At 34.9% G+C, this 22,730-nt stretch overlaps 1 protein-coding gene across 7 annotated transcripts in view; it reads right to left on the bottom strand.

The window, feature by feature from the left end:
* Positions 1 to 22,730, bottom strand: part of Dg (Dystroglycan) — a 78,129-nt gene that overhangs the window by 4,040 nt on the left and 51,359 nt on the right. For 3 of the 7 annotated variants that reach the window (XM_089704904.1, XM_089704908.1, XM_089704905.1), the window contains 13 exons: positions 12,589 to 12,745; positions 11,965 to 12,111; positions 10,588 to 10,755; positions 9,833 to 9,997; positions 8,050 to 8,169; positions 7,301 to 7,456; positions 6,690 to 6,815; positions 4,122 to 4,280; positions 3,409 to 3,678; positions 2,793 to 2,935; positions 2,098 to 2,238; positions 1,373 to 1,724; positions 343 to 567 (listed from right to left, as the gene is read on the bottom strand). In XM_089704904.1, coding sequence (XP_089561030.1) covers positions 343 to 567; positions 1,373 to 1,724; positions 2,098 to 2,238; positions 2,793 to 2,935; positions 3,409 to 3,678; positions 4,122 to 4,280; positions 6,690 to 6,815; positions 7,301 to 7,456; positions 8,050 to 8,169; positions 9,833 to 9,997; positions 10,588 to 10,755; positions 11,965 to 12,111; positions 12,589 to 12,693 — 2,277 coding nt within the window. In that variant the 5' untranslated portion in view covers positions 12,694 to 12,745. Of the gene's footprint in view, positions 1 to 342; positions 568 to 1,372; positions 1,725 to 2,097; positions 2,239 to 2,792; positions 2,936 to 3,408; positions 3,679 to 4,121; positions 4,281 to 4,628; positions 4,902 to 6,689; positions 6,816 to 7,300; positions 7,457 to 8,049; positions 8,170 to 9,832; positions 9,998 to 10,587; positions 10,756 to 11,964; positions 12,112 to 12,588; positions 12,749 to 22,730 lie in introns of all 7 variants that reach the window. The other 4 variants (XM_089704906.1, XM_089704907.1, XM_089704911.1 and 1 more) reach the window with 3 other exon arrangements.

Genomic DNA, 22,730 nt, shown 5'->3' on the forward strand with positions numbered 1-22,730 from the left:
ATTTACATGCCCGTAGCGGGCGTAGAGGCGCAGACAAGTGTGTGGTTCAAACATTTTGTAGACGATTACTTGAATACTTTATGTATGTGCCTGGGTGGGTTTATGTATGTATGTACGTATGCATGTACGTATGATGCATGTATGTATGTATGTATGTATGTACGTATGCATGTACGTATGATGCATGTATGTATGTATGTATGTATGTACGTATGCATGCATGTACGTATGCATGTATGTACGTATGCATGTACATATATACGTATGCATGTATATACGTATGCATGTATGTACGTATGCATGTACGTATGCATGTATGTATGTACGTATGTACACACTCACCTCGGGCACCCTGTACACCAGCAGGTGTCCCACGGTGGCGGTGAGATGGTCGACCTGGTTGCGCGTGACGGGCGGGTAGGTGTCGGCGGGCGGCGCGGGGGGCGCGGGGGGCAAGGCGCACCGGCCCAGCCCGCGACTCCCCACACTAGACACTTTCAGCTCGGGGGACATCGCCCGGGACAACCCGGCGGACGGGCTGCCCGCTTCTGTGTCTGATTCCATTATCTGTAACATTTGTATATTGTTAAAAAAAACTTTAAAAAATCATTGAGATCATATGGAGACGACACCGCCTACATCACTTATGTTCCGCTCAACATAAGCCATATGGCTTAACTGCACGCTCATTTTTTATTTGTTTTAAAGTGAAACGCATCAAATATGCCTTCGTGTGTGTTATGATATTGCACAAATAATACAAATAATACGGAAAAGTGACTAACATAACTTTTCATCGGCAAGTACCTAACTAGATAATAATTTTTAAAACTTAGTTAGAGCAAAAAAATGGCGCACAGATTTTGTTCGTGGTGTCTCCTCCATACGTAGTAATATTATCTCAATGTAAAGAATAGATAAAATTCGATCGCGAGACGTCATTCGAACGTGCGTGCGTGCCGTTGCGATGCGACTACGTCGGTATATGTGTTTTATTTGTAACAGAATTTTCGTAACCAGAATATTTAAAAACAAAGATAAAAGCATTAATACTTATTTTATTCTTATATTAAACGTTAAGTGCAGCCTCCGCGGCATATTTTAAACAAACGACCGCGATAACGCATGACATCACGCAGCGTCTGGTGAGTTAGCATTTCCTTATCCCTAGTTTTAAATCACTGCGATCGCCGTTTATGCTAATTGAACTGTTTTTCTTATTTATTTCATAGTATTTTAATAAAATTGTTTACAAAATCTGTATTGTCCCTATTTGTACCAACTCCATTATAATATTTTTCTGTCCCATAATAATACTAATTATTATAATCACAATTTAAACTCACTCATGAAATCTAAAAACAAAACTCACCTTCATCAACCGACGTATATCATCCATGGGACACGCTGGATCTTTCGGCAGCGTATCATTGGTCCAGACAAATTCGCACATATCGCCATTAACCGTTGCATTTAGAACCGTCAAGTGATCCATATCCGTATCTCTAAAGAGATTAACTATCCCTTCCAGAGCTCGTATTTGCCAATCTATCGTATTCGTGTACTGTTTCATTAGTTTAAATTCCATAGTGAATTGGTGGTTGATTGTTCTGGCACTCTTGTGTTGTTGTACTGTGATGTCGAGGGGCCCTCTGGCTACGAGGCCTTCGCTATCTTGCGCTTCCACTATGAAGTTCCAACGGGACACGTGCGCCTCGAGCGGCCTGGGAAAAAATTATTTAATTAGGATTTTTTTAAGTACATTGTTAAAGTTATTCGAAAATATTTAACTACAGATTTTTTTTATTAAGTACCTACATTATTGATTGAACATTTTATAAATGCTGTAATATTTTTTTCAATCTTTTACTTTTATATTACGTGCACATAATTTATATATATATGTATCTCCTATTTTTTAATTTGTAAAGTTATCTTATATGTTCCAGTTTAAAAAACATTCCACAATTATTATTGTAATACTTTTTACACTGTAAGATGGCAAATAGTTCTACAAGAATTTTCTTAAAAGCGGCTACGACATGATATACCTACTTTTAGCTGGATAAATATGCTAATGTATAATAATATACTTACAGGCCATAAACCTCCCTTTCCGACGGGATAAATTGTATCCACGAGTTCTTGCTTAATGGCACATTTTCAGCTTCATACATAGTAAATGTTAGATTGCTGCCTTCTTCCGGATCCGTGAATAGGTCAGCGGGGATGATGTATCTGTAATTCATATTTAAGGTTTAAGGTTTAAAGACATTTATTCCCATTAAGACAATAAGTCACTTACATGAGAAACTTAATTTTAAACATAGGTATGTATAAAAAATAACATTCGTTAGTTAAATATTTAGAGTAGGTTATTTACATTAGTTAAGTTAGGTTAGGTACCTACTCATTCATTGCATTCAAAGTTTGAGCGTGTGGTCTTCCAGGATGTGTTTCGATAATTGTTTTTTGAAATTGATAATTGATATTTCATATTATTTACCTCTTTTACAATACAAAAAGGAATGATTGGCTTAATTATGTAATTTTTATTGTTAACTAAGAATACAGGAGTCAAATTCGCATATTTAAATTTGATAATTAAATTTTGCGTACAAACAAAAATTTATTGAACCGATGGATGGATTATTGGATGAAGAATATCGAAATCATCTATTATTCATTTTGATATGTTATTTGTGTTGTATGAAAAGGTATTTACATCATTTCAACAAATCCACAAGAAAGTTAAGCTTGTAAACTACATAATTAATTTTTGAAGTTTATACCTAAATGCCTTTCCAGCGGTGATAGCAAGTTTCTTCATATGATGCTTGAGTGTTGGCGGCTGGTTGATCGGCATCGCGAATGTCACCGTCTCCGTAGTCCTGCCTATTATTGTGCTTGTCCTCTCTGATGATGTCATGGTCTCCTAGTACATTTTATTTTGTAGGTTAGTTTATTTGTTTTTTATATTACCATTTTTAAAGCTGTACAAGTACTTGATTTTTTTTATTTCGTTGTTATTTATGTATGTTTATATTTTTTTACGCAAAGATTTTTAAAATAAATAAATAATGTCTGATTCAAGAAAAATTCACACCCTTGCAAAAGCAAAAAGAGGTGCTTGTGGAATTGAAAGAAAATACGCATTTGCACATTAAACTCGACTCTTAACACTAAGCAGGTATTAAATTTTGAATTTTGAAAAGTCACAGGCCAAATTATTCCCAAACCATTCAAAGGTTAAGAGTTCTAGCTAGGTTATACCTCCACTTGTATCTTTCGATCCAAACTTTACAATGTCCCTCACCATTAATGATATGACGTTAAACAATGATAAATGACTTGTTAACTATTGGCTATAATGTATCGAGTGTGGATCGAAGGAAGTTCGTGACAAACCTGTTGCGTGACCTCTTCCGTGACCGTTTCCTGTGTGGTCGGAACCGTAGTGGGCGTGGTCAAAGTGACAGTTGGCAACGTGGTCGGCGCTTGCGTTGTTGTCGTCGTCGTCGTTGATGTTGTCGACGTCGTTGACGTCGTTGATGTCGTTGACGTCGTTGACGTGGACGTCGTTGCCGGCGTCTCTATTTCCGTGGTTGCTGGCGACGTGGGGGGTTCGGAGGAGGACACCGGTGGTAGTTCGTTGGATGCGCGGATTATTACTGTTTGCTGAAAGTGCCATGCGGACGCTCACACATGTGGTTGTGATTACGTAACGACAACGCTTTTTTTATTTGATAGTATATGAAAAATTTGTAATTCTTTTGCTTACAATAAGCAAAAGAGCTAATTTAAAAAGACAGTTTCGTGAATATTGTAAATTAATTTTATTTAACATATTTCTTGGAATATTAATTTTGTATCCAAAATATGATAAAATTCATCTACACATTTTAATTATCTTTTTTATTAATTTTAATGCGTTGTCCTTACGTGATAGATTAGTCGATGTATGTACAAATTAATCTACATTGTGAAGTTGATGGGCATCCTGAACTAAAGTAACCCATGTTAAGAAATTCCAATCCCATTCAAGATAGATTAGTGTTCAAAATACTACACACGTGAGTTAGGGTTTGTGAAAAACAAACTTCTATAGGAAAATTGCATACCAATTCGGGTTCAGTTGACGTTGTAATGTCTTCTGGGACGATAACTATTGGTGAATGTTCATCAAGGTTTCTATTAACGGGAGCTGGTTCCTTCGAGAAGCTAACGCTGCTTGCTTCTGAAGCAGTCTCCGAATATGGAGTGATTTTCACTTTGTGATCCTGTTGGAGATAAAACATTTCAATAAGAAAATATTAACCGAAATATATATAAAAAAGAGAAAAAGAGCTTAAAAATGTTATCAACAGTGAACATTCATTCTAATGACGATATCGATGCAATATTAATAAGATTCAACACACATCTAGTAACTAATACTACATAACATGACCATTATAATCATAACCAAAACTCACACAACCGTAACAAAATAAAATATATAGCGACGGAGAAAAAAATCTAAACTAGCTACTAGAACATACGTGTTAAAACAATTCGGGATGAACAAACAAAACGCCACATGACATTCCTACATCGTGCATAAACACGCAGACATGCGGACGACAAACCTCTGTTGTATACGAGTTAGAGACGGCGTCCTCTGTGGTGGCCGTGGCCGGCGTCTGGGGGGACGTATTGTGGGTTTGTGGGTCGGTTTGGGTGTTGGGGGTCGGGTCGGGGGTTGGCGAGAGGTTAGGGGGTTGCGTGAGCGAGGTTAGGGGGGTTAGGGGTTCCGTGGCCTCCGTCGCGGGCTCGGTCTGAAACGTGTCGGTGGTGGTGTGTGCCGCGAAGTCGTCGCCGTGGTGGTGGCGGTGTGGGTGCGGGGGAGTGGGGGGGTCCACCTGCCCGCGCGACACTACGTTAGTACTGCCACGTGTGACAATATGCTTTGCGGCCGTGGATTACGTACATGTGGATCGTTTATTTGTACCATAGAAAACATTACTTTATTTAATCAATTTTTGCGAAGTAAAACGGCTTTTATATTAATTTATAATGTGAAATAACTCTTTAATGTCATATACCGAAAAGTTCCAACTGATTTATTTGCGTTTAAACTAATTTTAGTCGATATTGTTCTATTACCACATATTGTAAATAATAAACGGCCTCAAAATAAATTATCTGTCCGATAGTACATGGTATGTATGACCACAACAACCCAAACATTAAATAGCGTGTAGGTTACTGTAGTTAGTTAGTGGCAATTGTTTGTGGATATTTAAAGCGTTCCGATGTTAATTATTTTGTCGATATGTGGTTTTGATTTCAAGCTAATAAGGCCTCGAACATTTCATAATTTTGATGAGCAGATAAAAGCATTTAATATCATTATCGAATCGATAAGATCTAATTTATAATTTTAAGTGTTTGATACTGGTTTGTTTTTTTTTTTATTGGAAAAGCGAGACCATTGTTAATACTAGTCCCTTTTACTCGTATAAAGCGGCATTAGGTCATTTTCAATCAGCGATAAGTTTTTAGAAATAAATTACATCATCAAAATTTTACTAATAATTATAATGTTTTAAAGCGAGGCCTTATTAAAGTTAGTATTTATCACGACACATTAAATCAACCACACACAAGCTCACAGATTAAATAGACACTTGGAACACGTTTATAGACCTTAACACGAGTGCAAATGAAATGAATGAAAGATGTCTGACTTTCGTAAGCAACATAACATTTTGAGCGACGGATAAAAAGCGTTTAGATTGTATTCAAGTGATAGGTATGATCTGATGACGCTAAGTCATTCAACATTCCATGCTGTGGGAATACTACAGAACACTTAATGTACATGATGCATACAATAATTGTACTTAAAAACCAGGATTATTTGGCTGTAGGTCTCTTTTAAATAATGCCGTAAATAAATGGATATAGTGAATATGTATATGCAGATGTAAGCGAATGGTGATGGAATATGTAAGGGTGGTTCTTGGATGGAATGATTTATGTTTGAAAGGTGGCATTGTTGCTGGCCCTTTTTGTTCTTATGCTGATTATACATAATAATATATATATTATATCGAATTTGATAATCAATTAGGCATATTCTATCCTTTCTATAAAATTTTCAATTTATTTTTTTTGTATAATATTTTCCACCCAATTCTAATCTAAAAAGTATGTTTATCTATACACTATAGCGGATACTGATCTTTCTCCGTATTACATAATTTCTAGATGTTGTGTACTATTTGGATATTGTGGCATAATATATTGTAATCATACTAGGTATAATTCTATCTAAGAATCGACACACGTATCACATTAAATATTTTAAAGTTATTATAATGAAACTTTCATTATATCTATAGCATTAAAACCTTTCATATGGTCTTTGTTCTAAATATAAAAAAAATGTTAAATTCTCAATTATTAATCAAACGATCTGTCCACAAATACTAGTCTTTATAAAATTTCAGAACTTTTAATTCCAACCTACACACACATATGAATTCAGACCATTTTTTCACACGCTTTAGAAAAAAAATCACCCTTTTATTGTTCTTGTTCTAAAATTACTCGATTATTCCAACCACACATATGAATTCAGACCCATTTTTTGCTAACTTAAAAAAAAATCACCCATTTTCAAACAAATTTCTACAATTACTCACCAAGTCAGGTACAGGTCCGAGATCAATGTTGTCGAAGTCATCATCATCATCATCATACCCGCTGTACTCCGCTGGATCATCTTCACCGTCGTAGTTGTCGTAGTCACCCGAACCTTCGAGTGGCGACTGGAATGTTATAATAAGAAAATACAGAAATTTGATTGATTACTTGTGTTCGAGGTTTATTATTAAAAAAGAAAGAAAGAAATTATAATGTTACTCTCCGACATTTCCGTTCAATTAAGTCAGAAATAGTATGAATAATTAAAAATATTGTTAGCACATTATAGTTCTTTCAAACTTAAAAAATATTATTTTTTAAATTTTCACCATCAAGAGATTATGATTGCAATATTCATGGCTGGTTATTGCGATAATATGAATTTGCCAGTCAGTTCAATTCACGGCGTAATCTGTCTGGAAATAAGAGGTCATAATACGGCCCAGATTAGTATATTGAATAGTTAATAAATTAGCTTTCCCATTATTGATCATGAACATTATTTTTATGAGACTCCTGTCCTAATAACACGTTTCCTTCACTCCAAAAAACAAATATATTTAGGAAGCAAATTTTTTATTTTTTTTTTTAATTTAATATTAATATTTACCTGTCTCTTAAGCCTGTACGTTGGTTTGATACCTAACAGCCTCCAGCCCAGTACTGGTAATTGCAAGAGCTGATGCAAAGTCCCATCTCGAGATTGTTCTCGAAGACCAGCTACTAGTACTTTGTGCCTACTCCAAAGCTTTTCACCGCAACCCACCTGGAATAAATTTATTTATTTATTAGATACACCGACAGGGAAAAGCATTGGTATTTACTTGAGAAAAGTGAAGTCCCGTGTACCCGTAGTGGGGTAAGGGGCAGATGCATTATTTTGACAGACTTGGCACAGTGGTTGACGCGTGAGCGTAGAACCGGGGGTCCTGGGTTCGATTCCCGGTGGAGACGAAGAAAAAAAATGTCTCGGTCTGGTAGGATACAGAAGGCTGATCACCTACTTGTCCCTAAAGAAAATCGATCAGTGAAACAGATATATGCATAATACTTGGGAAAAGCTGTGTGATTTTATTTCTAGTGAATAAATGCATAACTGCTTAACAGGTTCTTTGAAAAAAAGTTCACCTGAAAACTATTTTATTGCTAGGTGACATAAGTTATTTTTTTGTTTTTCCGGGTCAACCCAGACGAAGCCAGATCCTGCTGCTAGTATATAATAATGAATCAATGAATTATTAATTTAAACAACGGATGTTATTGTAATTTAAAATCCAGAAAGATTTTTATGATTGATGACTTGAACAGAAAATGAATCCTGCTCTTAAAACTAACTCAATACCACTGAAAATTACTTACATTCAAGAAAATCGCAGTAGTAGCTTCACTGTGCCTGCGTTTAGTCGTGCCGGGCCCGCTCAGTAGCACCGAGTGACCATGCGAGTGCTCAGACTTGTATGGCTCCATCCAGAATTCGTCCTGGAAACATATTTTTTAATTATATTATTTTTCAATAAAATAAAACGCTGAACAAATTTTTGACATTCGCAAAGGAATCAAAACCTACAGGGTACTTCCCGTGAACACAGAATCTTGAAATTTGGTACGAAGTAACGTCATATAGCACAGATAAAGTAAAAATTGTGAAAAGTATACATTTTTTTCATTTTTACAGTTAAAGCGCGAATCCGACTCGCACTTGGTCGGGTTAATTTCTTAATGGCAATACTTAAAAAAAAAATTGTATCTAAAACCGCGTCGACTTCCTCTACCACTTGTCATACAGGATACGTTACAAAATACATTTGAACGCAAATAAGCCATTAGTTAAAACCAATATAATATTCAATATCCGTATCGTAATATGGTCATAAGTTGAACGCACAAAACAGTTAAGACTCAACGCAATAAATCACCACGGGCAAATAAACGTCAATGACAATAGAACGTTAAATAAAATCGCATCGTTAGATGGGCCATTGAACTGTTTGAGTTATTTTTTTAATAAAGGGTAAGCCTCACGCATGCAAACGAGTGCGTGCATATACGCACAATACGTTGACTAAACGAATATCGTGTGTCACTGTCATTCACATTGTAAAGGAGAGAGACAGACGTGATTGCTCTCTGTAAATATCTATTAGAAGTCAAATCACGGAATGCACGTTTCCTTTCGAATTTACCAACGTTAATATGATTAGGAAGCGCTCGGGCAAATGTACTAAATCCTATATATTAACTAAAAACTTTTAAATTATTTATTCAGTGAAAATTTACGTGTTGTAAATTGTAATATATAGTTGGCAAAGGTTTCTTATTGACGCGGTATTTCAATTACGTCGTTAATTAAGGAGCGCCCTCGTAGAGCTTTAACCGAACTAATTAAAGTCGATTGAAGCATGGCGGACCGATGTTACAATAAATTATCAATAGCCCTTTTACATTCCATCATGATTCCATCTTACGTTTTAATAAGTATTGCGACATTGTCATCGGACTGGCTCATTCAGATTTCGAACAATTGGTGACATACGGCGAATAATAAAAGCGAAAACTATTCAATAGCATACACAACTCGAAACAAAGAAGCTGTGAGCTGAACTTGACATTTGGCACAAATGATTCTTTTTCGGCTTTTAGAAAGCAAATACACCCCTTTCATTTTCCTTTATGGGAATTCCCATGTTTTTTGAACTTTTCTAAATACAAACAACAAATATGGTTGATGTGTTTTAATGTACTTTCAATCTACTTTATGGAGCATGCATCCCCTTTTGCCTATATATATACCTAAGTATTCTTTGAAAATTCTTTGTTTGTCACACTTTTGGGAACGCTTTCACATACGAGAGGTCGATCTCAATAAAAATATAGTGTCGACACATAAGGCAATAAAAGAACAAGGTATTATTGAAAAAAATAATAACATCAAAAGTGCGACTTTTCATTAAGATATTAAAACTGTTGAAGAAACAGTATTTTAATTTATAATAACTTCATATATTATTCAGTCACACAATTAAGTCCAAATTAACCACTATTGTAGCTTCAGAGGTCTAAGCTAGGAGCTTAAATCAAACAATTCCTATATCAAAACACGAAAAACACCTGTATTACAAAGGACTAAGAACTAAAACCTCACCCCATCAAGCGCCATGAAGCTGGCCAGTTCCATGAGCGCCCGTATCCTGTGCCTCGGCAGTATCTTGTGGAAGGCCGCGTCGATCAGTATAACTAACACTAGTCTATTTTCGTTGTGGATACATGTGCCGTACTTTGACTGCGGCTTCTCTTCTGCCTTCTTTACCTGCGATTTGGAGGAAAAAATAATCAATTTTCCCATTTATTTGACTACATTTAAGATTTCCTTATTTTCCATCCCTTTTAAAAATATTCCTTAATAGTTTTGGGATAGCTAACTACTAGTAAATCGTAGTAATGCAATTGTTAAAAGAAAATTCTTCCTTTTCATATTGATAAATGTAGATTACTTTTTACTTTTCTCTTCTATTGTAGAAGGAACTGATTTATTCCATCCTGAAAATCATATGAGACCTACAAATCGAACACAGTCAGTTTACAGCTAGTGACGACAGTAACGATTTTAATGATGATGATGAAAACAATGATCATTATGATAAAAACAGCATAGATAATGATAATGATGATAATATATACATATATTGTGGTGTCCTACAACGCATTAAAATTCTCTAAAGGGTCTCAACACGCAGAGGCCCTTTAGAGAATTTTAAGGTCTTAAGGTCAGGTCCAACGGACTTGTGTTGGGGACACAAGTCCGTAAGCTTCCCAAAGGACCGGGTACCTTCCTTATGGTGATACCCGTGTATTATGGAATGATGATAGTAATCATAATAATATAAATAACAAACTAACTTCAACAGTAAACGTATCAGTAGCGGTGAGGCCGTGCGTCCGCCCGTGCGCGGTGACGGTGAACGCGTGCGAACCGACGTCCTGCTTCTGCGGCACCCCGCTGATCAGGCCGTGCTTCGTGTCCACGGCCAGCCAGCTGGGTAACCGACGACCGCCTTCACTTCGAACCTAGAAAATCCATACTAATATTATAAATGCGAAAGTAACTATGTCTGTCTGTCTGTCTGTTACTCAATCACGCCATAACTACTGAACCAATTTGCATGAAATTTGGTATAGAGATATTTTGATACCCGAGAAAGGACATAGGCTACCTTTTATTGCGAAATATGTACCACGGGCGAAGCCGGGGCGGACCTCTAGTATATAATAAGGGAAAATAGTTGTTGGTATCATGGTCGTATTAGAAACGTTTGTAGAGGTACGTTGATGGTGTCGGGAATATTCTTCATGATTCCTTCATTATGGTCCTAACAACTGTATACTTAATTTACAGTAGTTGGATCAAAAGCTAATGACCTTCTTCACTTCGAACCTTGAAATAAGTCTAGGCAATACGTTGATCGCATCATAATCAGTATGATCATTATTACTTTAGTGTTTGGCGCATAATACTGAATATGCTCCAATAACGTATTAGTTATATTTAAAAACGTTAGGAATTGATAGAATTGATTGTCTTTAAATACAAAACTGTGCATGCTAGAACAATAGAAGTAAATCAATATACCTTAGATCCCAATTGGTTATATACCTCAAATACGTTCGGTTTATTGACCAACTCAACTAAATTTAATTAAAGAGTTGTTTAGTCAAGACATGGAGCTTGGCTGACATCATCGAGCTTAAGACTAAATATATCGAGATACATGAAGATATAATAATATCCGAATCTTAATATAAAAATGATAACTCAAACAAAACGTTTACTTAAATAACGTCTGCAAATATTCTAGTAAATTGTATTTGACTCTGTTTCGTTATTAATACACACAATTTCATTTCAGTTTATCGACATGATCTAAGGCAAACAGCGTAGGTCCTCACCTCAAATGGAGAACAAAACCTTATACAGTTATACGTATAATGGAGGTAAATATGAGCAATACAATGTAAACATAAACATCATACAGTATATTTGGGCAGAGCAACTTCAGTTCGCTGAAATTCAAACAAAAGAAAGGGACCACGGATCAGAATCTAATTAAACTGAGAGAGAGCTATAAAATTATAATGACTTTAAAATAATAATTTCTTAGAAAAGGATGTTTTTAAACATTAATGTCTTTTGCCTTGGAAAATCAAATTCGTTCATTAAATGATCTGCAGAGAAATTCAAGTGAAGGTAAAATATTCAAATATATAAAAAAGCAGTACCTTATATGCTAAAACTTCTCCGGAAAACGCTTCTTTTGGGATTTCCATCCTGAATAGGTGTCCCACATAGGCCGATGTGTCAGGAACACCCCATAACCTTTTTAGGCCATTTTTTGCTATTTCTGAATGATTTGCTGTCAGCTCCACCTGTGTAACGTTTCCTTGGTATAGATTATGTAAATAGAACCATAATATTTTATGTAGGACAGTAATTTTATGCCCGTACCTGGCATTTATGTATTTTTATTTCACGTATTTGATACTTACTACTGAATAATTAAAAAAGGTCATGCAGCTGGAACAGGTATATGTGAATAATTCAGTGTGTTTCAACGGAAAAAAATCTAGATTACCTACTCATTAATATTAAAAGGGTTGGAATACAAAAAATGGGTTTTATTTGTAGAGTGTCTAGTTAATATTTTTATAAACGTACAGAATGCTTTGTTATTTAACAAAAAAGTGTAATTTTAAAGAATGTATTATATCCAGAACTATAGGATGATTATAAATGTTAATTTTTCTATACATAAACTGCAATTTTTATGTCTTTATCATTTTGACATGCAAACACCAACGAAAATTTATTGTTCTTTACACATGATAGAACATCCAAAACCATACCTGAAACTCCTCATTGTTATCAAACGCGAAGTCATCATCGTGCCGACTCAGTGCCCACGGACAGAGCAGGAGTATAGCACAGGCCACATATCTCGTGTGCCCCATCACGAACCAGGCGACGTCCCGGGTCGCGTCGCTCTCATAAACTCATTTCGATCTGTTGACAAACATTTACAATGATTCGCTGTTGAGTGGTTTGTTTGTTTAAGTAATTGTTAGTGTAAATAATATTGTTTCTGTATGAATAAGCTACGCGATCGAGAGCGTACGCATTCCGATCTTTAGTGTATACTTTGTAGAATGCATCGATAAACATGGGTTACATTAGAAGTTAAGTTATGTTAAGTATGTCCAATCTAAAAAAAAATTGTTTGTTCAGTATTAAATTCATTCCGATATCAAAATACCTATATTAAACAACATAAATATAAGGTTCAGCTATACAACGGCCAGGCTGTCATCAGTAATAAGAGCCAAAAAAGGATCAAACGTTATTATGAAATTGTTAATAACTCCATGTGCTTGTTTACACGAGGAGCGTTTTAAAATATCGCTTACAAATGAGTAATAAATACAGCTAGAGTGGGGTGGAACAGAACGGAAACGACTGATACTGTTACACAGTAAAAGGCGCGTGCTGGCGCATAATTATACATAAATAGAAGCTTTTGATCGCCTTCCTTTAGCTGTTGCGAACTTATTCAAGTACGGCTAATGGATTTGTGGATATACTGGGGCATTCGTTTGATGACCTATATAAGCTTTACTATTTTAGATGGCCATACGTTCTTACATGTTTATTCGTAGACAATAGCGCAATGATACAAAGAGGGCTTAACTTAGCCTTGCAATAAATTGCTCTACATCACAGACATGTATATATAAGTAGACAACGCAAGTACCGCGATCTGTATGAAAACCAAGCGTGTCATATTTTTTGTACTGACCTTGACGCGTTATGACGTCACGAGCGCTTTTTAGTGATGTTAATTTCATTTTACGCTAAATCGATTAGGCCGCCACTCGCGCGGCGATTCTAGTATCGTCCTATCCCATCGAAGTAAATCGAAAGAAATCAGATCAAACTAGATCTATGTCTAAGAGGTAGTCAAATAAATGAATCGTAATCGATTACTAAATCGATTCAAGACAGAAAAATGATAATTACCATAGACAGAGGGATGATAAAATAAAGTTATAAACCTTTTAATATTCTAACAAGTAAACTAATGTGTTTTAGCTTTTTCTTACATATGCCCATTGAGTTACCATGTACTACGTACTAGAGAGGCCATCGAAAGAAAGTAATGAAACTGTCAATCAATCAATCTTTATGTCCCGTTGCATCGATCCATTTTCCTTTTATGTTCGGGTTACTTGGAAAACTGAAAAAACAAACATAGTCTAAGCAATAAGGAGTTTTCTTAAAAAACTCCCAAGATGACACTTTAACTAATGGCGTCCATGTCATAATATTTATTTTTAGTACCTTTGTATTAAAATACTTAAAAGTTCTAGGTCAAGTCGTATTAAATGACAAAAAAAATCTATGCCTTTTTTTCTGAAAAATTGCTCCTTCAAATTATCATTTATCTGTTCGATTATAAAATCGATTAGAATCGAGAACTGTTGCATCAAATGAACATCACTAACCACAAAATTGGACAGAAAAATGAGAACAGAAAAATGAGAAGACGCTATTCATTGCTTGTTATCATACGACGCGATCTTTACCGTGCCAAGTAAAAGCCGCAATGTATTCCGAATCATTTCGTATGATTTGGTATCCGTGTTTGTCACGATCGTTTTCCACAGATATTCTTTATTTGATTTTAAAATAAATAGTGCATATTCTGATTAGAAAATTACTTACCGGTGGAAGGAAACATCTCTGCTAACTCGGCCACTCACAGCTGTGGAGTTTCTACAGTTTATAACGGCGTAATTCGGCATTTTACTTTATTCAGCTTCACGTCTTTCCTTGGCGAACTGCAAGCGCGGACTGAGTGTAGGCCAGCGTCAAGTAAGTTTCATAATCGTAGTTTGGACACGGGAAGTACATACACTCGCTTAGTCTATCTTGATATATGTCCGTGCTCTACATAGATGTCGTCTTGAGGAAGGGGGTTTTTATTGAATATATGTATTAATAAAATAAGTGGCCGTTTTATTGGATAGAGTAGATACAAGTAACCAAGATAAAAGAATATGTATTCTTGTTCCTTCAGCTTCTGACGACAGATCGGCTAAATAACCACTTTATTACATACAAATAAAACCATAAGGATTACCTGATCAAGCTATTGTAAAAATCACTGACATAATTGCCCGAAATAACGGGTAAACTTTGTTATTTCAGTATCGATACGGCAAGCCAACCTAAAGTATCCAATAAGTCTAACCGCAACCACAGCAACTTAGGTTGCTCAACCGACGGCATGCCAAATGCAAATTGTATACGAATCGATGAGAACGAGATTAATAATGTAGAAAATAAGATATCGAATACTTTAAAATAAATTGTGTAACGTTAAATTCAAAACCAAGAGTTCAACCTATTATTTCTGAAATACAGAACGATGCATTGCAAAATAAACCAAACAAAACATATTTATATGATGTATATGAACACGAATTCCAAACGCGCAAAGGGATAAATTCATTACTAAGGTACTATTATCGTAAATCAAGCAATTTGTGTAAGCGCTGTAGTCTCTCACAGATGTTTAATATCGCAACGATTTGCTAAATGTAAACACAAATCCACTCCAATTATTTCAAGATGTGCTGAGAGATTGTAGATTGAAAATGTAATAACGTACAATAAAAATTACATGGAACAAAAATATAAGAATCACGTACAAAACGAATTTCAGGATATCGTGTCTGGATGAAGAAACAGTTAGGAAATCAAATTAGTGTCCGGTAAAATATTCATAAGTACACGGTATATACTTAGTAGTTATGTGAGTAGAATGACAAAGCATAAATAGTGTCACGTAAAGCCAAAACTATAGGAGTACATATTTATGTAAATTAGCGCCACAAGCGTTTCTACTAAAATCAGTTAAGCGTGTATTGTGTACACAGCTCGTTCATACTAAGCCCAGCTTCATAAATCACTGTTATCGATAAACTGTTAGTTTTCCCAGAAGCGATGAACTTTATTATGTGCAAGTAGTTTGCCTAGCTTGCTTCTCTTAATAGTTTCCTGTTAGTGAATACCTAAATTAGGATTGTTGTTGTAGCGATTAATTAATTGTTACGGGTCTTTATTTTATAAATGGGATTATAATATTACACGCTTAAAGGCTATTAAGATTTGATAATAATACTGATGCCGTAACAATAAATCATACACATTTCAGAGGTAAAAAAGTAATTTGCAACAAAGGTTAAGATTACCTGCTTGCGCAGTAAAAATCTATCTGCCAATATATACAAAAGACATCTGCCATGTAACGGCCACGAGACAGGCAGTTTTATCATTTGTGTCCTATCAGAAAGTTAGATGTATTACTTTTATCTCTGAACAAGCAAACGGGCAGGTAGTCCGTAAGTTAACAATCCCGCCCTCAGGCACTCGGATACTTTTGTTTTTCTCTCTATATTTATGATGTTTGATTTTATCATGGCTTGTACATATTACCGTTAGTTATTATCATTGATTACTCAATTCGCCTTTCTAGCTATTTCCATACCTCCATCGTTAAACTAGTAACTATGGCTTAGCAAAGGATTGAGCACGTCACGTTTGACGGGCAGTGTAACCCGTATTTGAATTTGCCACTGTGTCAAGATTTACAACGTAAACTTTAGACCAACGTGCGTCAAACTAAACTACAAGTTATATTACAAATGTATTTAGGTACTCGTATTCGCAGCTCCGGGTCCCTTTGAGTATGGCAGCCCCAATGAGGGGTGAGTTAGAGGGTTGGTACAATGGATCTCTTCCCTCGACGAAATCTTAAGTTTCCCCCGCTATGAGAGCTTACCGAATTTAACATTTCGCTGTGCAATGTACTAACTTACGGTTTATATGAAGTAGCAAATTTCTTAATTGCACGCCTCATAAGCGAAGCGTTGAGGTGGGTACTACTGTCACTTCGCGCAAAACATCTGATTTTTCAAACTTAAAATGTCTTTATGTCATACATTGCACTTGTAAGATAATACATACACACTATAAGATAATACATACACACTATTAAGAAAAAACACTATTTTTAACGTTCATGATATTTTTGATGTCATTTTTGTTATTTAAACTAGTTAAAAAACAGTTTAAAAAAGTTCTGTCTTGGACGTCCGTGTGTCTGTATGTGCGGATCCTTTTTCTTGTTAACACGATAGCGACCGAAATACTTTACTAATCGAGTCTTTTTTTTTCTCTTACGCTTGAGTATGCTCAGGAATAGAACCCTTTCATTTTTCAGGGTCTGCTTCGATGTGGTTTAATTGTTATTAAATAAACAAAAATTAATTAATAAATATTTATTAAAAAAAAAGTATGAGGCGTGCACTTTTGGATTTTCCAAATTATTTTTTTTTACTAACAATAGGGCCCTACCTAATATTGCCGGGTTGCCGGTATTTTCGAAAGGCTCAAAATAATCATGTTATAACTACCTTAGTACTAACAACAAGACGAACCATAAACATTCCACTACTGATTGGATTCGAGTGGCAATTTAAGGTGATGAATTAATTTTTCTAACATTTACGGCCCTTTTCAAACCTTCGTAATTTTTATATTATTAAAGTTGTCGTGATGAAAATTCTTGACAAGAAAGTTCAATAGTAACACAATACGTCTACCGTTTTAGAAACATGATTCCATGATATTTTCTCGATAGAAAAAAAATACAAAGTTATCATTGTTATTTTTTTTTAATCTCTGGCATCTTCAAAATAACAAACGTAAAGTTACGACTTTTTGGATATTAACTATAAAATATACAACCGATACGTCTACCGATTTATAATTTTGAAATATGCGATGGTTTTGAAATAAACAAGAAATACTTGAAATTAGCGCGCGACCAGCCAATATAGCGAGAGCCGCCCTGTACCTTCCTACCCCGATCGCTGCACGAGTCATTCCCGCTACGGCCGTCACACGAGGAACTTGTGTCGCTCGCGCAATCGTAAAAAAGGGTGACAACACGATAAGACAAAATGAGACAAATGGGGACAATAAAGAAAATAAGAAGAAGAAACGTAAAGGTTGGAGGAAAAAGAATGCTTACAATTGGAACAAATTAATGAAGTAAGTTGGTTTTATTTTAAATTTGATGATAATTGTTTTATAGACGATGTTTGATATGTACTAAGTAAGTAAGTATGTTTTAAGTACATAACGAATGTGTAAGATTTTTTCATTTATAGCATAAATAATCTGTTCCGAAATCCGGAATCCAGAAGGAAAATAAACCCACTGATTGTTCACAATGTGAATCCACTCCTTCGTAAGTACCTTTATTCAGTCAAAAATGTATGTTATCAAAGCTCTACTGGTTTTATCGCATGATTCCATTTTTAGCAAAAAGCAACAAAGTGCAAAGAAATAAAAAATCATGGTGAACTTAGTGGAAGTATGGTGGACATAATATGGAACAGGAGCTCATTGGAGTAGTATTATATTTAAAAAAAATACGAAATAATTTCAAGAATTACATTTCTTAGAAGGTGGTAGATAAGTATGTTGTATAAAGAATTTGATGTTGATATTTATTTCATTTATACTTACTACACCTGTGCGGGAAATTGCTTAGTAATAAAACAGGTTTATATTCATATTTACATAGTAATGTGAGTTTTCATTTCGAAAAATTTTGTGTAAGTATATTAAATTGAGTTCCTGGGTGATCTGGAAACACAATTGGGCCCGGAAGATGGCGCTGCAGTCACTCCTCCTAATGACATGAACCGATTTGGATGAATATTTGTGTGCACATTTCATTTTTGTGGGATGATTGGTTGATTCGCTTTCACATTAGCTAATATTATGTATTTTTGTTGTTAGAAAGTAAACTTAATTTAATGTTTATAATACATTATTATTGGTATAAATAAGCCAGTGTTCGTCTCTCATTGCTGTACCTGCCTACCTACCCTACCAGGGCCTAACTTTGTGCTGGCTATTTTATTTTGATTATTTGTAATGAATAATTACAATTATAATAGAGTGCAAAAAATAAATACATGCGTCAATATATTTTGTGTTTTTTTTAAACAATTTTTTTATTTAAAAAAATATCATTCCGACCGCGGCTTTGCCCGCGTGGAATTAGATTATATCGTGAATCCTGTCTTATCCCACAGAAGTGTTCAGTTCGGATAAAAAGTATCCTATGTGTAAATCCAGGCAATTAGCTATATTTTATCAAAATTGGTAATGTAGTCTTGACGTGATTAAGTAACAACTAACAAAAAATATACAAATTAACATCCAAAGTTTCGCATCAGTTTTACTGTATTAGTGATATCTTCCACTCTTGACTTTGACTGAGAAGAATTAGGGTTTATAACTTCTTTCAGAAATATTACCTCTCATTTCTGGGCATGACGTAATATCTACGTCAGCATCAAATTCTATCTAAATCCATTCAGTAGTCCGCGTTATTGAGTACCATTTCATTTTTTCAGAGTAACAATATTTTTTGTTATTTTAAAGATTATTTATAACCTGTATTATTTTGTAATAAAGTAAACATTACGAAATAATAATAATTATTAATAATGTCTAAGTAGTTGTTAAAAAGAAGATTATTTGTTTATAAGCAAGAAAATAAAACCAATAAATCAACAATTAAATATATATGTATAAGAATATTATAACTGTATGACGACTCCATACATGTTTGTCCCGAGTCGGCCAGCGGCAGCGCGGCGAGTTTGCAAGAATGACTTCGCGCACACCCGCGTTCGCGATAGCGAGCTATTAGACTCCGCCCGCCAAGCAGTAGATTTTTTTTTGTGTATCGTCTTAATGCATTTTTAGCGATGTTGGAGATTTTGAATGGTTTTATTTGCGCTGTAAGATTGCTTCCAGCTCAATTATAAGAGACACCTGTGTCAAAATTTATATCAGTTCGTATAATCATACTTGATTATACATGTATGTGTGTAATAATACATATCTTCTTACAAAATGAGCCTAGCCCTTACGGTTTCTGTGACCTTTATAGTCATGAAATGTTGCGGTTACAATGAACGCGGGGAGAAGTAATATTGCAAAATGAAATTTATATTTACTTATCAACTTTTCACCGACGTGCGGCTATTACAAAGTAAAATAAGGAAGGAACAAAAATAAATCGCAAAGAAATAGGGACGGCTGTAATCGAAAAACGGTTCATGAAAGAAACTTGGTCCCCTGCATTTGTTGGGCAAACATAATAACGTGGTTTATTTAACTTTGGATGTATTGTATCAAGACAAAAACAATTCATTAAAATTTTTTGAAACAAACAATTCATAGGGTCATGATTTAATGAACATTTTATACATAATGAAAGTCTAGTTCTTATTTATAAAATTAGGACAGTCGTTTAATTTTACTCTTTACTTGTTACTAAAAGCAATTAAAAATATCCTACGATTGGGTGTCAGTTATATTAGAATGACATCAAGCAACAAGCTTTTTTAAACGGGAAGACTAGTTATGATATTCACCTCCATACCCACGTTATAACAAGACAGGCGACTAGTAGATAGCTTCATGTTTATGTCCGAAGTTTCATCGTTAATATTCAATCAGCTGTCTCTTGAATTATTCAAGCTGTATCAAACCTGATTACCAGCTATCCCTGCTGACCTAAATACATAAAAAGGTGCAGTGGCTTCATAGAGATTGGGATATTGTGCACCCTTTTTCCTTGTTATAACAATTACCTTAACATAACCGAAAGCGACCTTTGATTAACATTTTAAGCCAAATAAAGCTATAAAACCTATAGTTTTAATATGGGTTGGTAAATTAAGTATAATTTATATGATAAATATAAAATATTTTGTCCCACAATAAATTTTGATACCCAAAATAGCTGCTTATTTTTAAATTAGGAGCTTTTGAGCAGTCCAACCGGGATTTGGGCGAAAATGGAGACCTTTCCTTTGAATACTTTGACAAAATCTGTTAAGGACTGCGAAATTCAAGCGGCATTTATGAAACCCGTGGAAACTACGATAAAGAGAAATGGGGATACTATAAATTTTAGTTGAGCATATTTTGATTTTTGAAAGCCTTTTTATGCAAGATAAATCACATACGACTCGATTAAGAAGTATAAATTACACTGAGCTGCTGCCTTACATTACAAGCGTAACTTCAATTAAAAAAAGTATGACGATATTTCTAGGAGCTTATTTCACTTGCCATGATTTCACTCATTCCAAATGATATTTTTAAATACTACCGTTTCGACAGCGGAAGTCACGTGCTGGCTGCATGTGCACCGTTGTCATTCCCAGTATTGAGGTGCTATAAATATGTATGTGACTTACTCTCCTGTTGTGTTTATATCTGTGAGGCGGTAGCCTAGCCCACCCATGTCGCTATTGTTACGTAAAGGGCAAAAAAGCCTTTGTTTCACCCTTGGGCGACAGACTAGCACCGCAGGTGACGTTCGAGATAAAAATGAAGCTTAAAGGTTGGAGCCTTTTTCCCAATAGATGGATAGGGGTAAAGGTTTAAATTGTTAGCGAGGGTACAGTTCATGGAATACTTTGCGTTTACGACGATACGTATTTATCATCGAGCAAGGATATAAAGTATTTTTGAAGTAACTTTCCTTTAAATATTAAATGAAAATAAATATTCAGCCAGATATATCATATACAGATATATAGAGATAAGTCATATCTGATTCAAGGAAAAGGGACTGATTCTTTTGGTGTACGCACTGCCCTTTAAAACCGACCACGTGTTAACGGATATTTTTTATGGGGCCGTCAAAATGGCACGTCTATTTTCTGCCCATGCTTTATTGTTACTGGTGAATTATCGCCGTCTGCTTTATGATGGAATTTATATTTTATCGAGCCGTGTAAATGTTTGTTTTAGCCTGGATATGACACAGTTTTCGCTGCGCTACGTTATGATAGAGACACGAGAGATAAATATGAAATTCCATCCTCCATACACGTGCGCATTGTGGATTAGAAACTTGACTGGGCTTTGATGTGGTATTTACTTTTCCATTTATGTCGAGTACATTTCCACTTGAATTGTTTAAAAGTGAAATTATACTTTGAACGTTCATTTTTCAAAATGCAATAGACGATGTTTTTGTTGACGATTTTTACATAGCATGAAAAGGTATAAAGTAGACATATTCAAGAGTCTGTTTACTTTCAGAGACTTAACAGGATAACCTGTTACTATGTAAATATACCGTATAACTTTTTAATGAAGCTCTTAAATGTATAAAGTTAGTGAGGTAATACGATGCAAACTCCGTCGTCGTTTGTTAAAATTCTCCTTTTCCGCCTGTAATAACGCGGAAATGCCATATTTCTACAGGAAATAATTTTTAAAGAGTTAGGAACTAATGGAACTAATTAAAGAACTAGATGCTAATGAGCCAGCTTCGATAATCATGCATGCTTTGGTTCTGTTACAAAGGAATCTTCTCAGAGCTCTTAAATGAACGCATTTTAAATGAAAGCGTGTTTTAATTTTCAGAATTACACCATTCATATATCATTGCTCGAATAAAACTGTTAACAGAACATGTTCATTATTGCTATACTATAAATAAAATCTACACTCGCCATAGACGTAGTTTATTTTCAGATGAGTAGGCACTTACGATTAGCTTCATTCAGAGTTTGCGCTAAGTTATTTTCGATGAAGAAAAATAGGTTTTATTGATGAGAGACATTTGTTAGCTTTAAATATAGTGTTTATTAGTGTTCATGAAATTTAAATTCGTATTTATACAGGGTGTCCCACTATTGGTATACTAAGTGCGAAGAGACTTGTAGTTTTGCATACACTGATCACGTAAAAAATACTTAAACAACAAAATTACGTCAAAAATTTTTTGCTAAATTTTTCCTGAAAATCCGTGTTTTCTTCTCTAGCTTCGCGCAGCCGGCATATACCGCTTCTCTAATGTGAGCATTTTGTCTATGAA

Source organism: Colias philodice, chromosome 16 (assembly GCF_061535455.1).
Source record: "Colias philodice isolate Cphi_HAF_F1 chromosome 16, ilColPhil1 Martin Lab GWU primary, whole genome shotgun sequence".
Classification (NCBI taxonomy): Eukaryota; Metazoa; Arthropoda; class Insecta; order Lepidoptera; family Pieridae; genus Colias; species Colias philodice.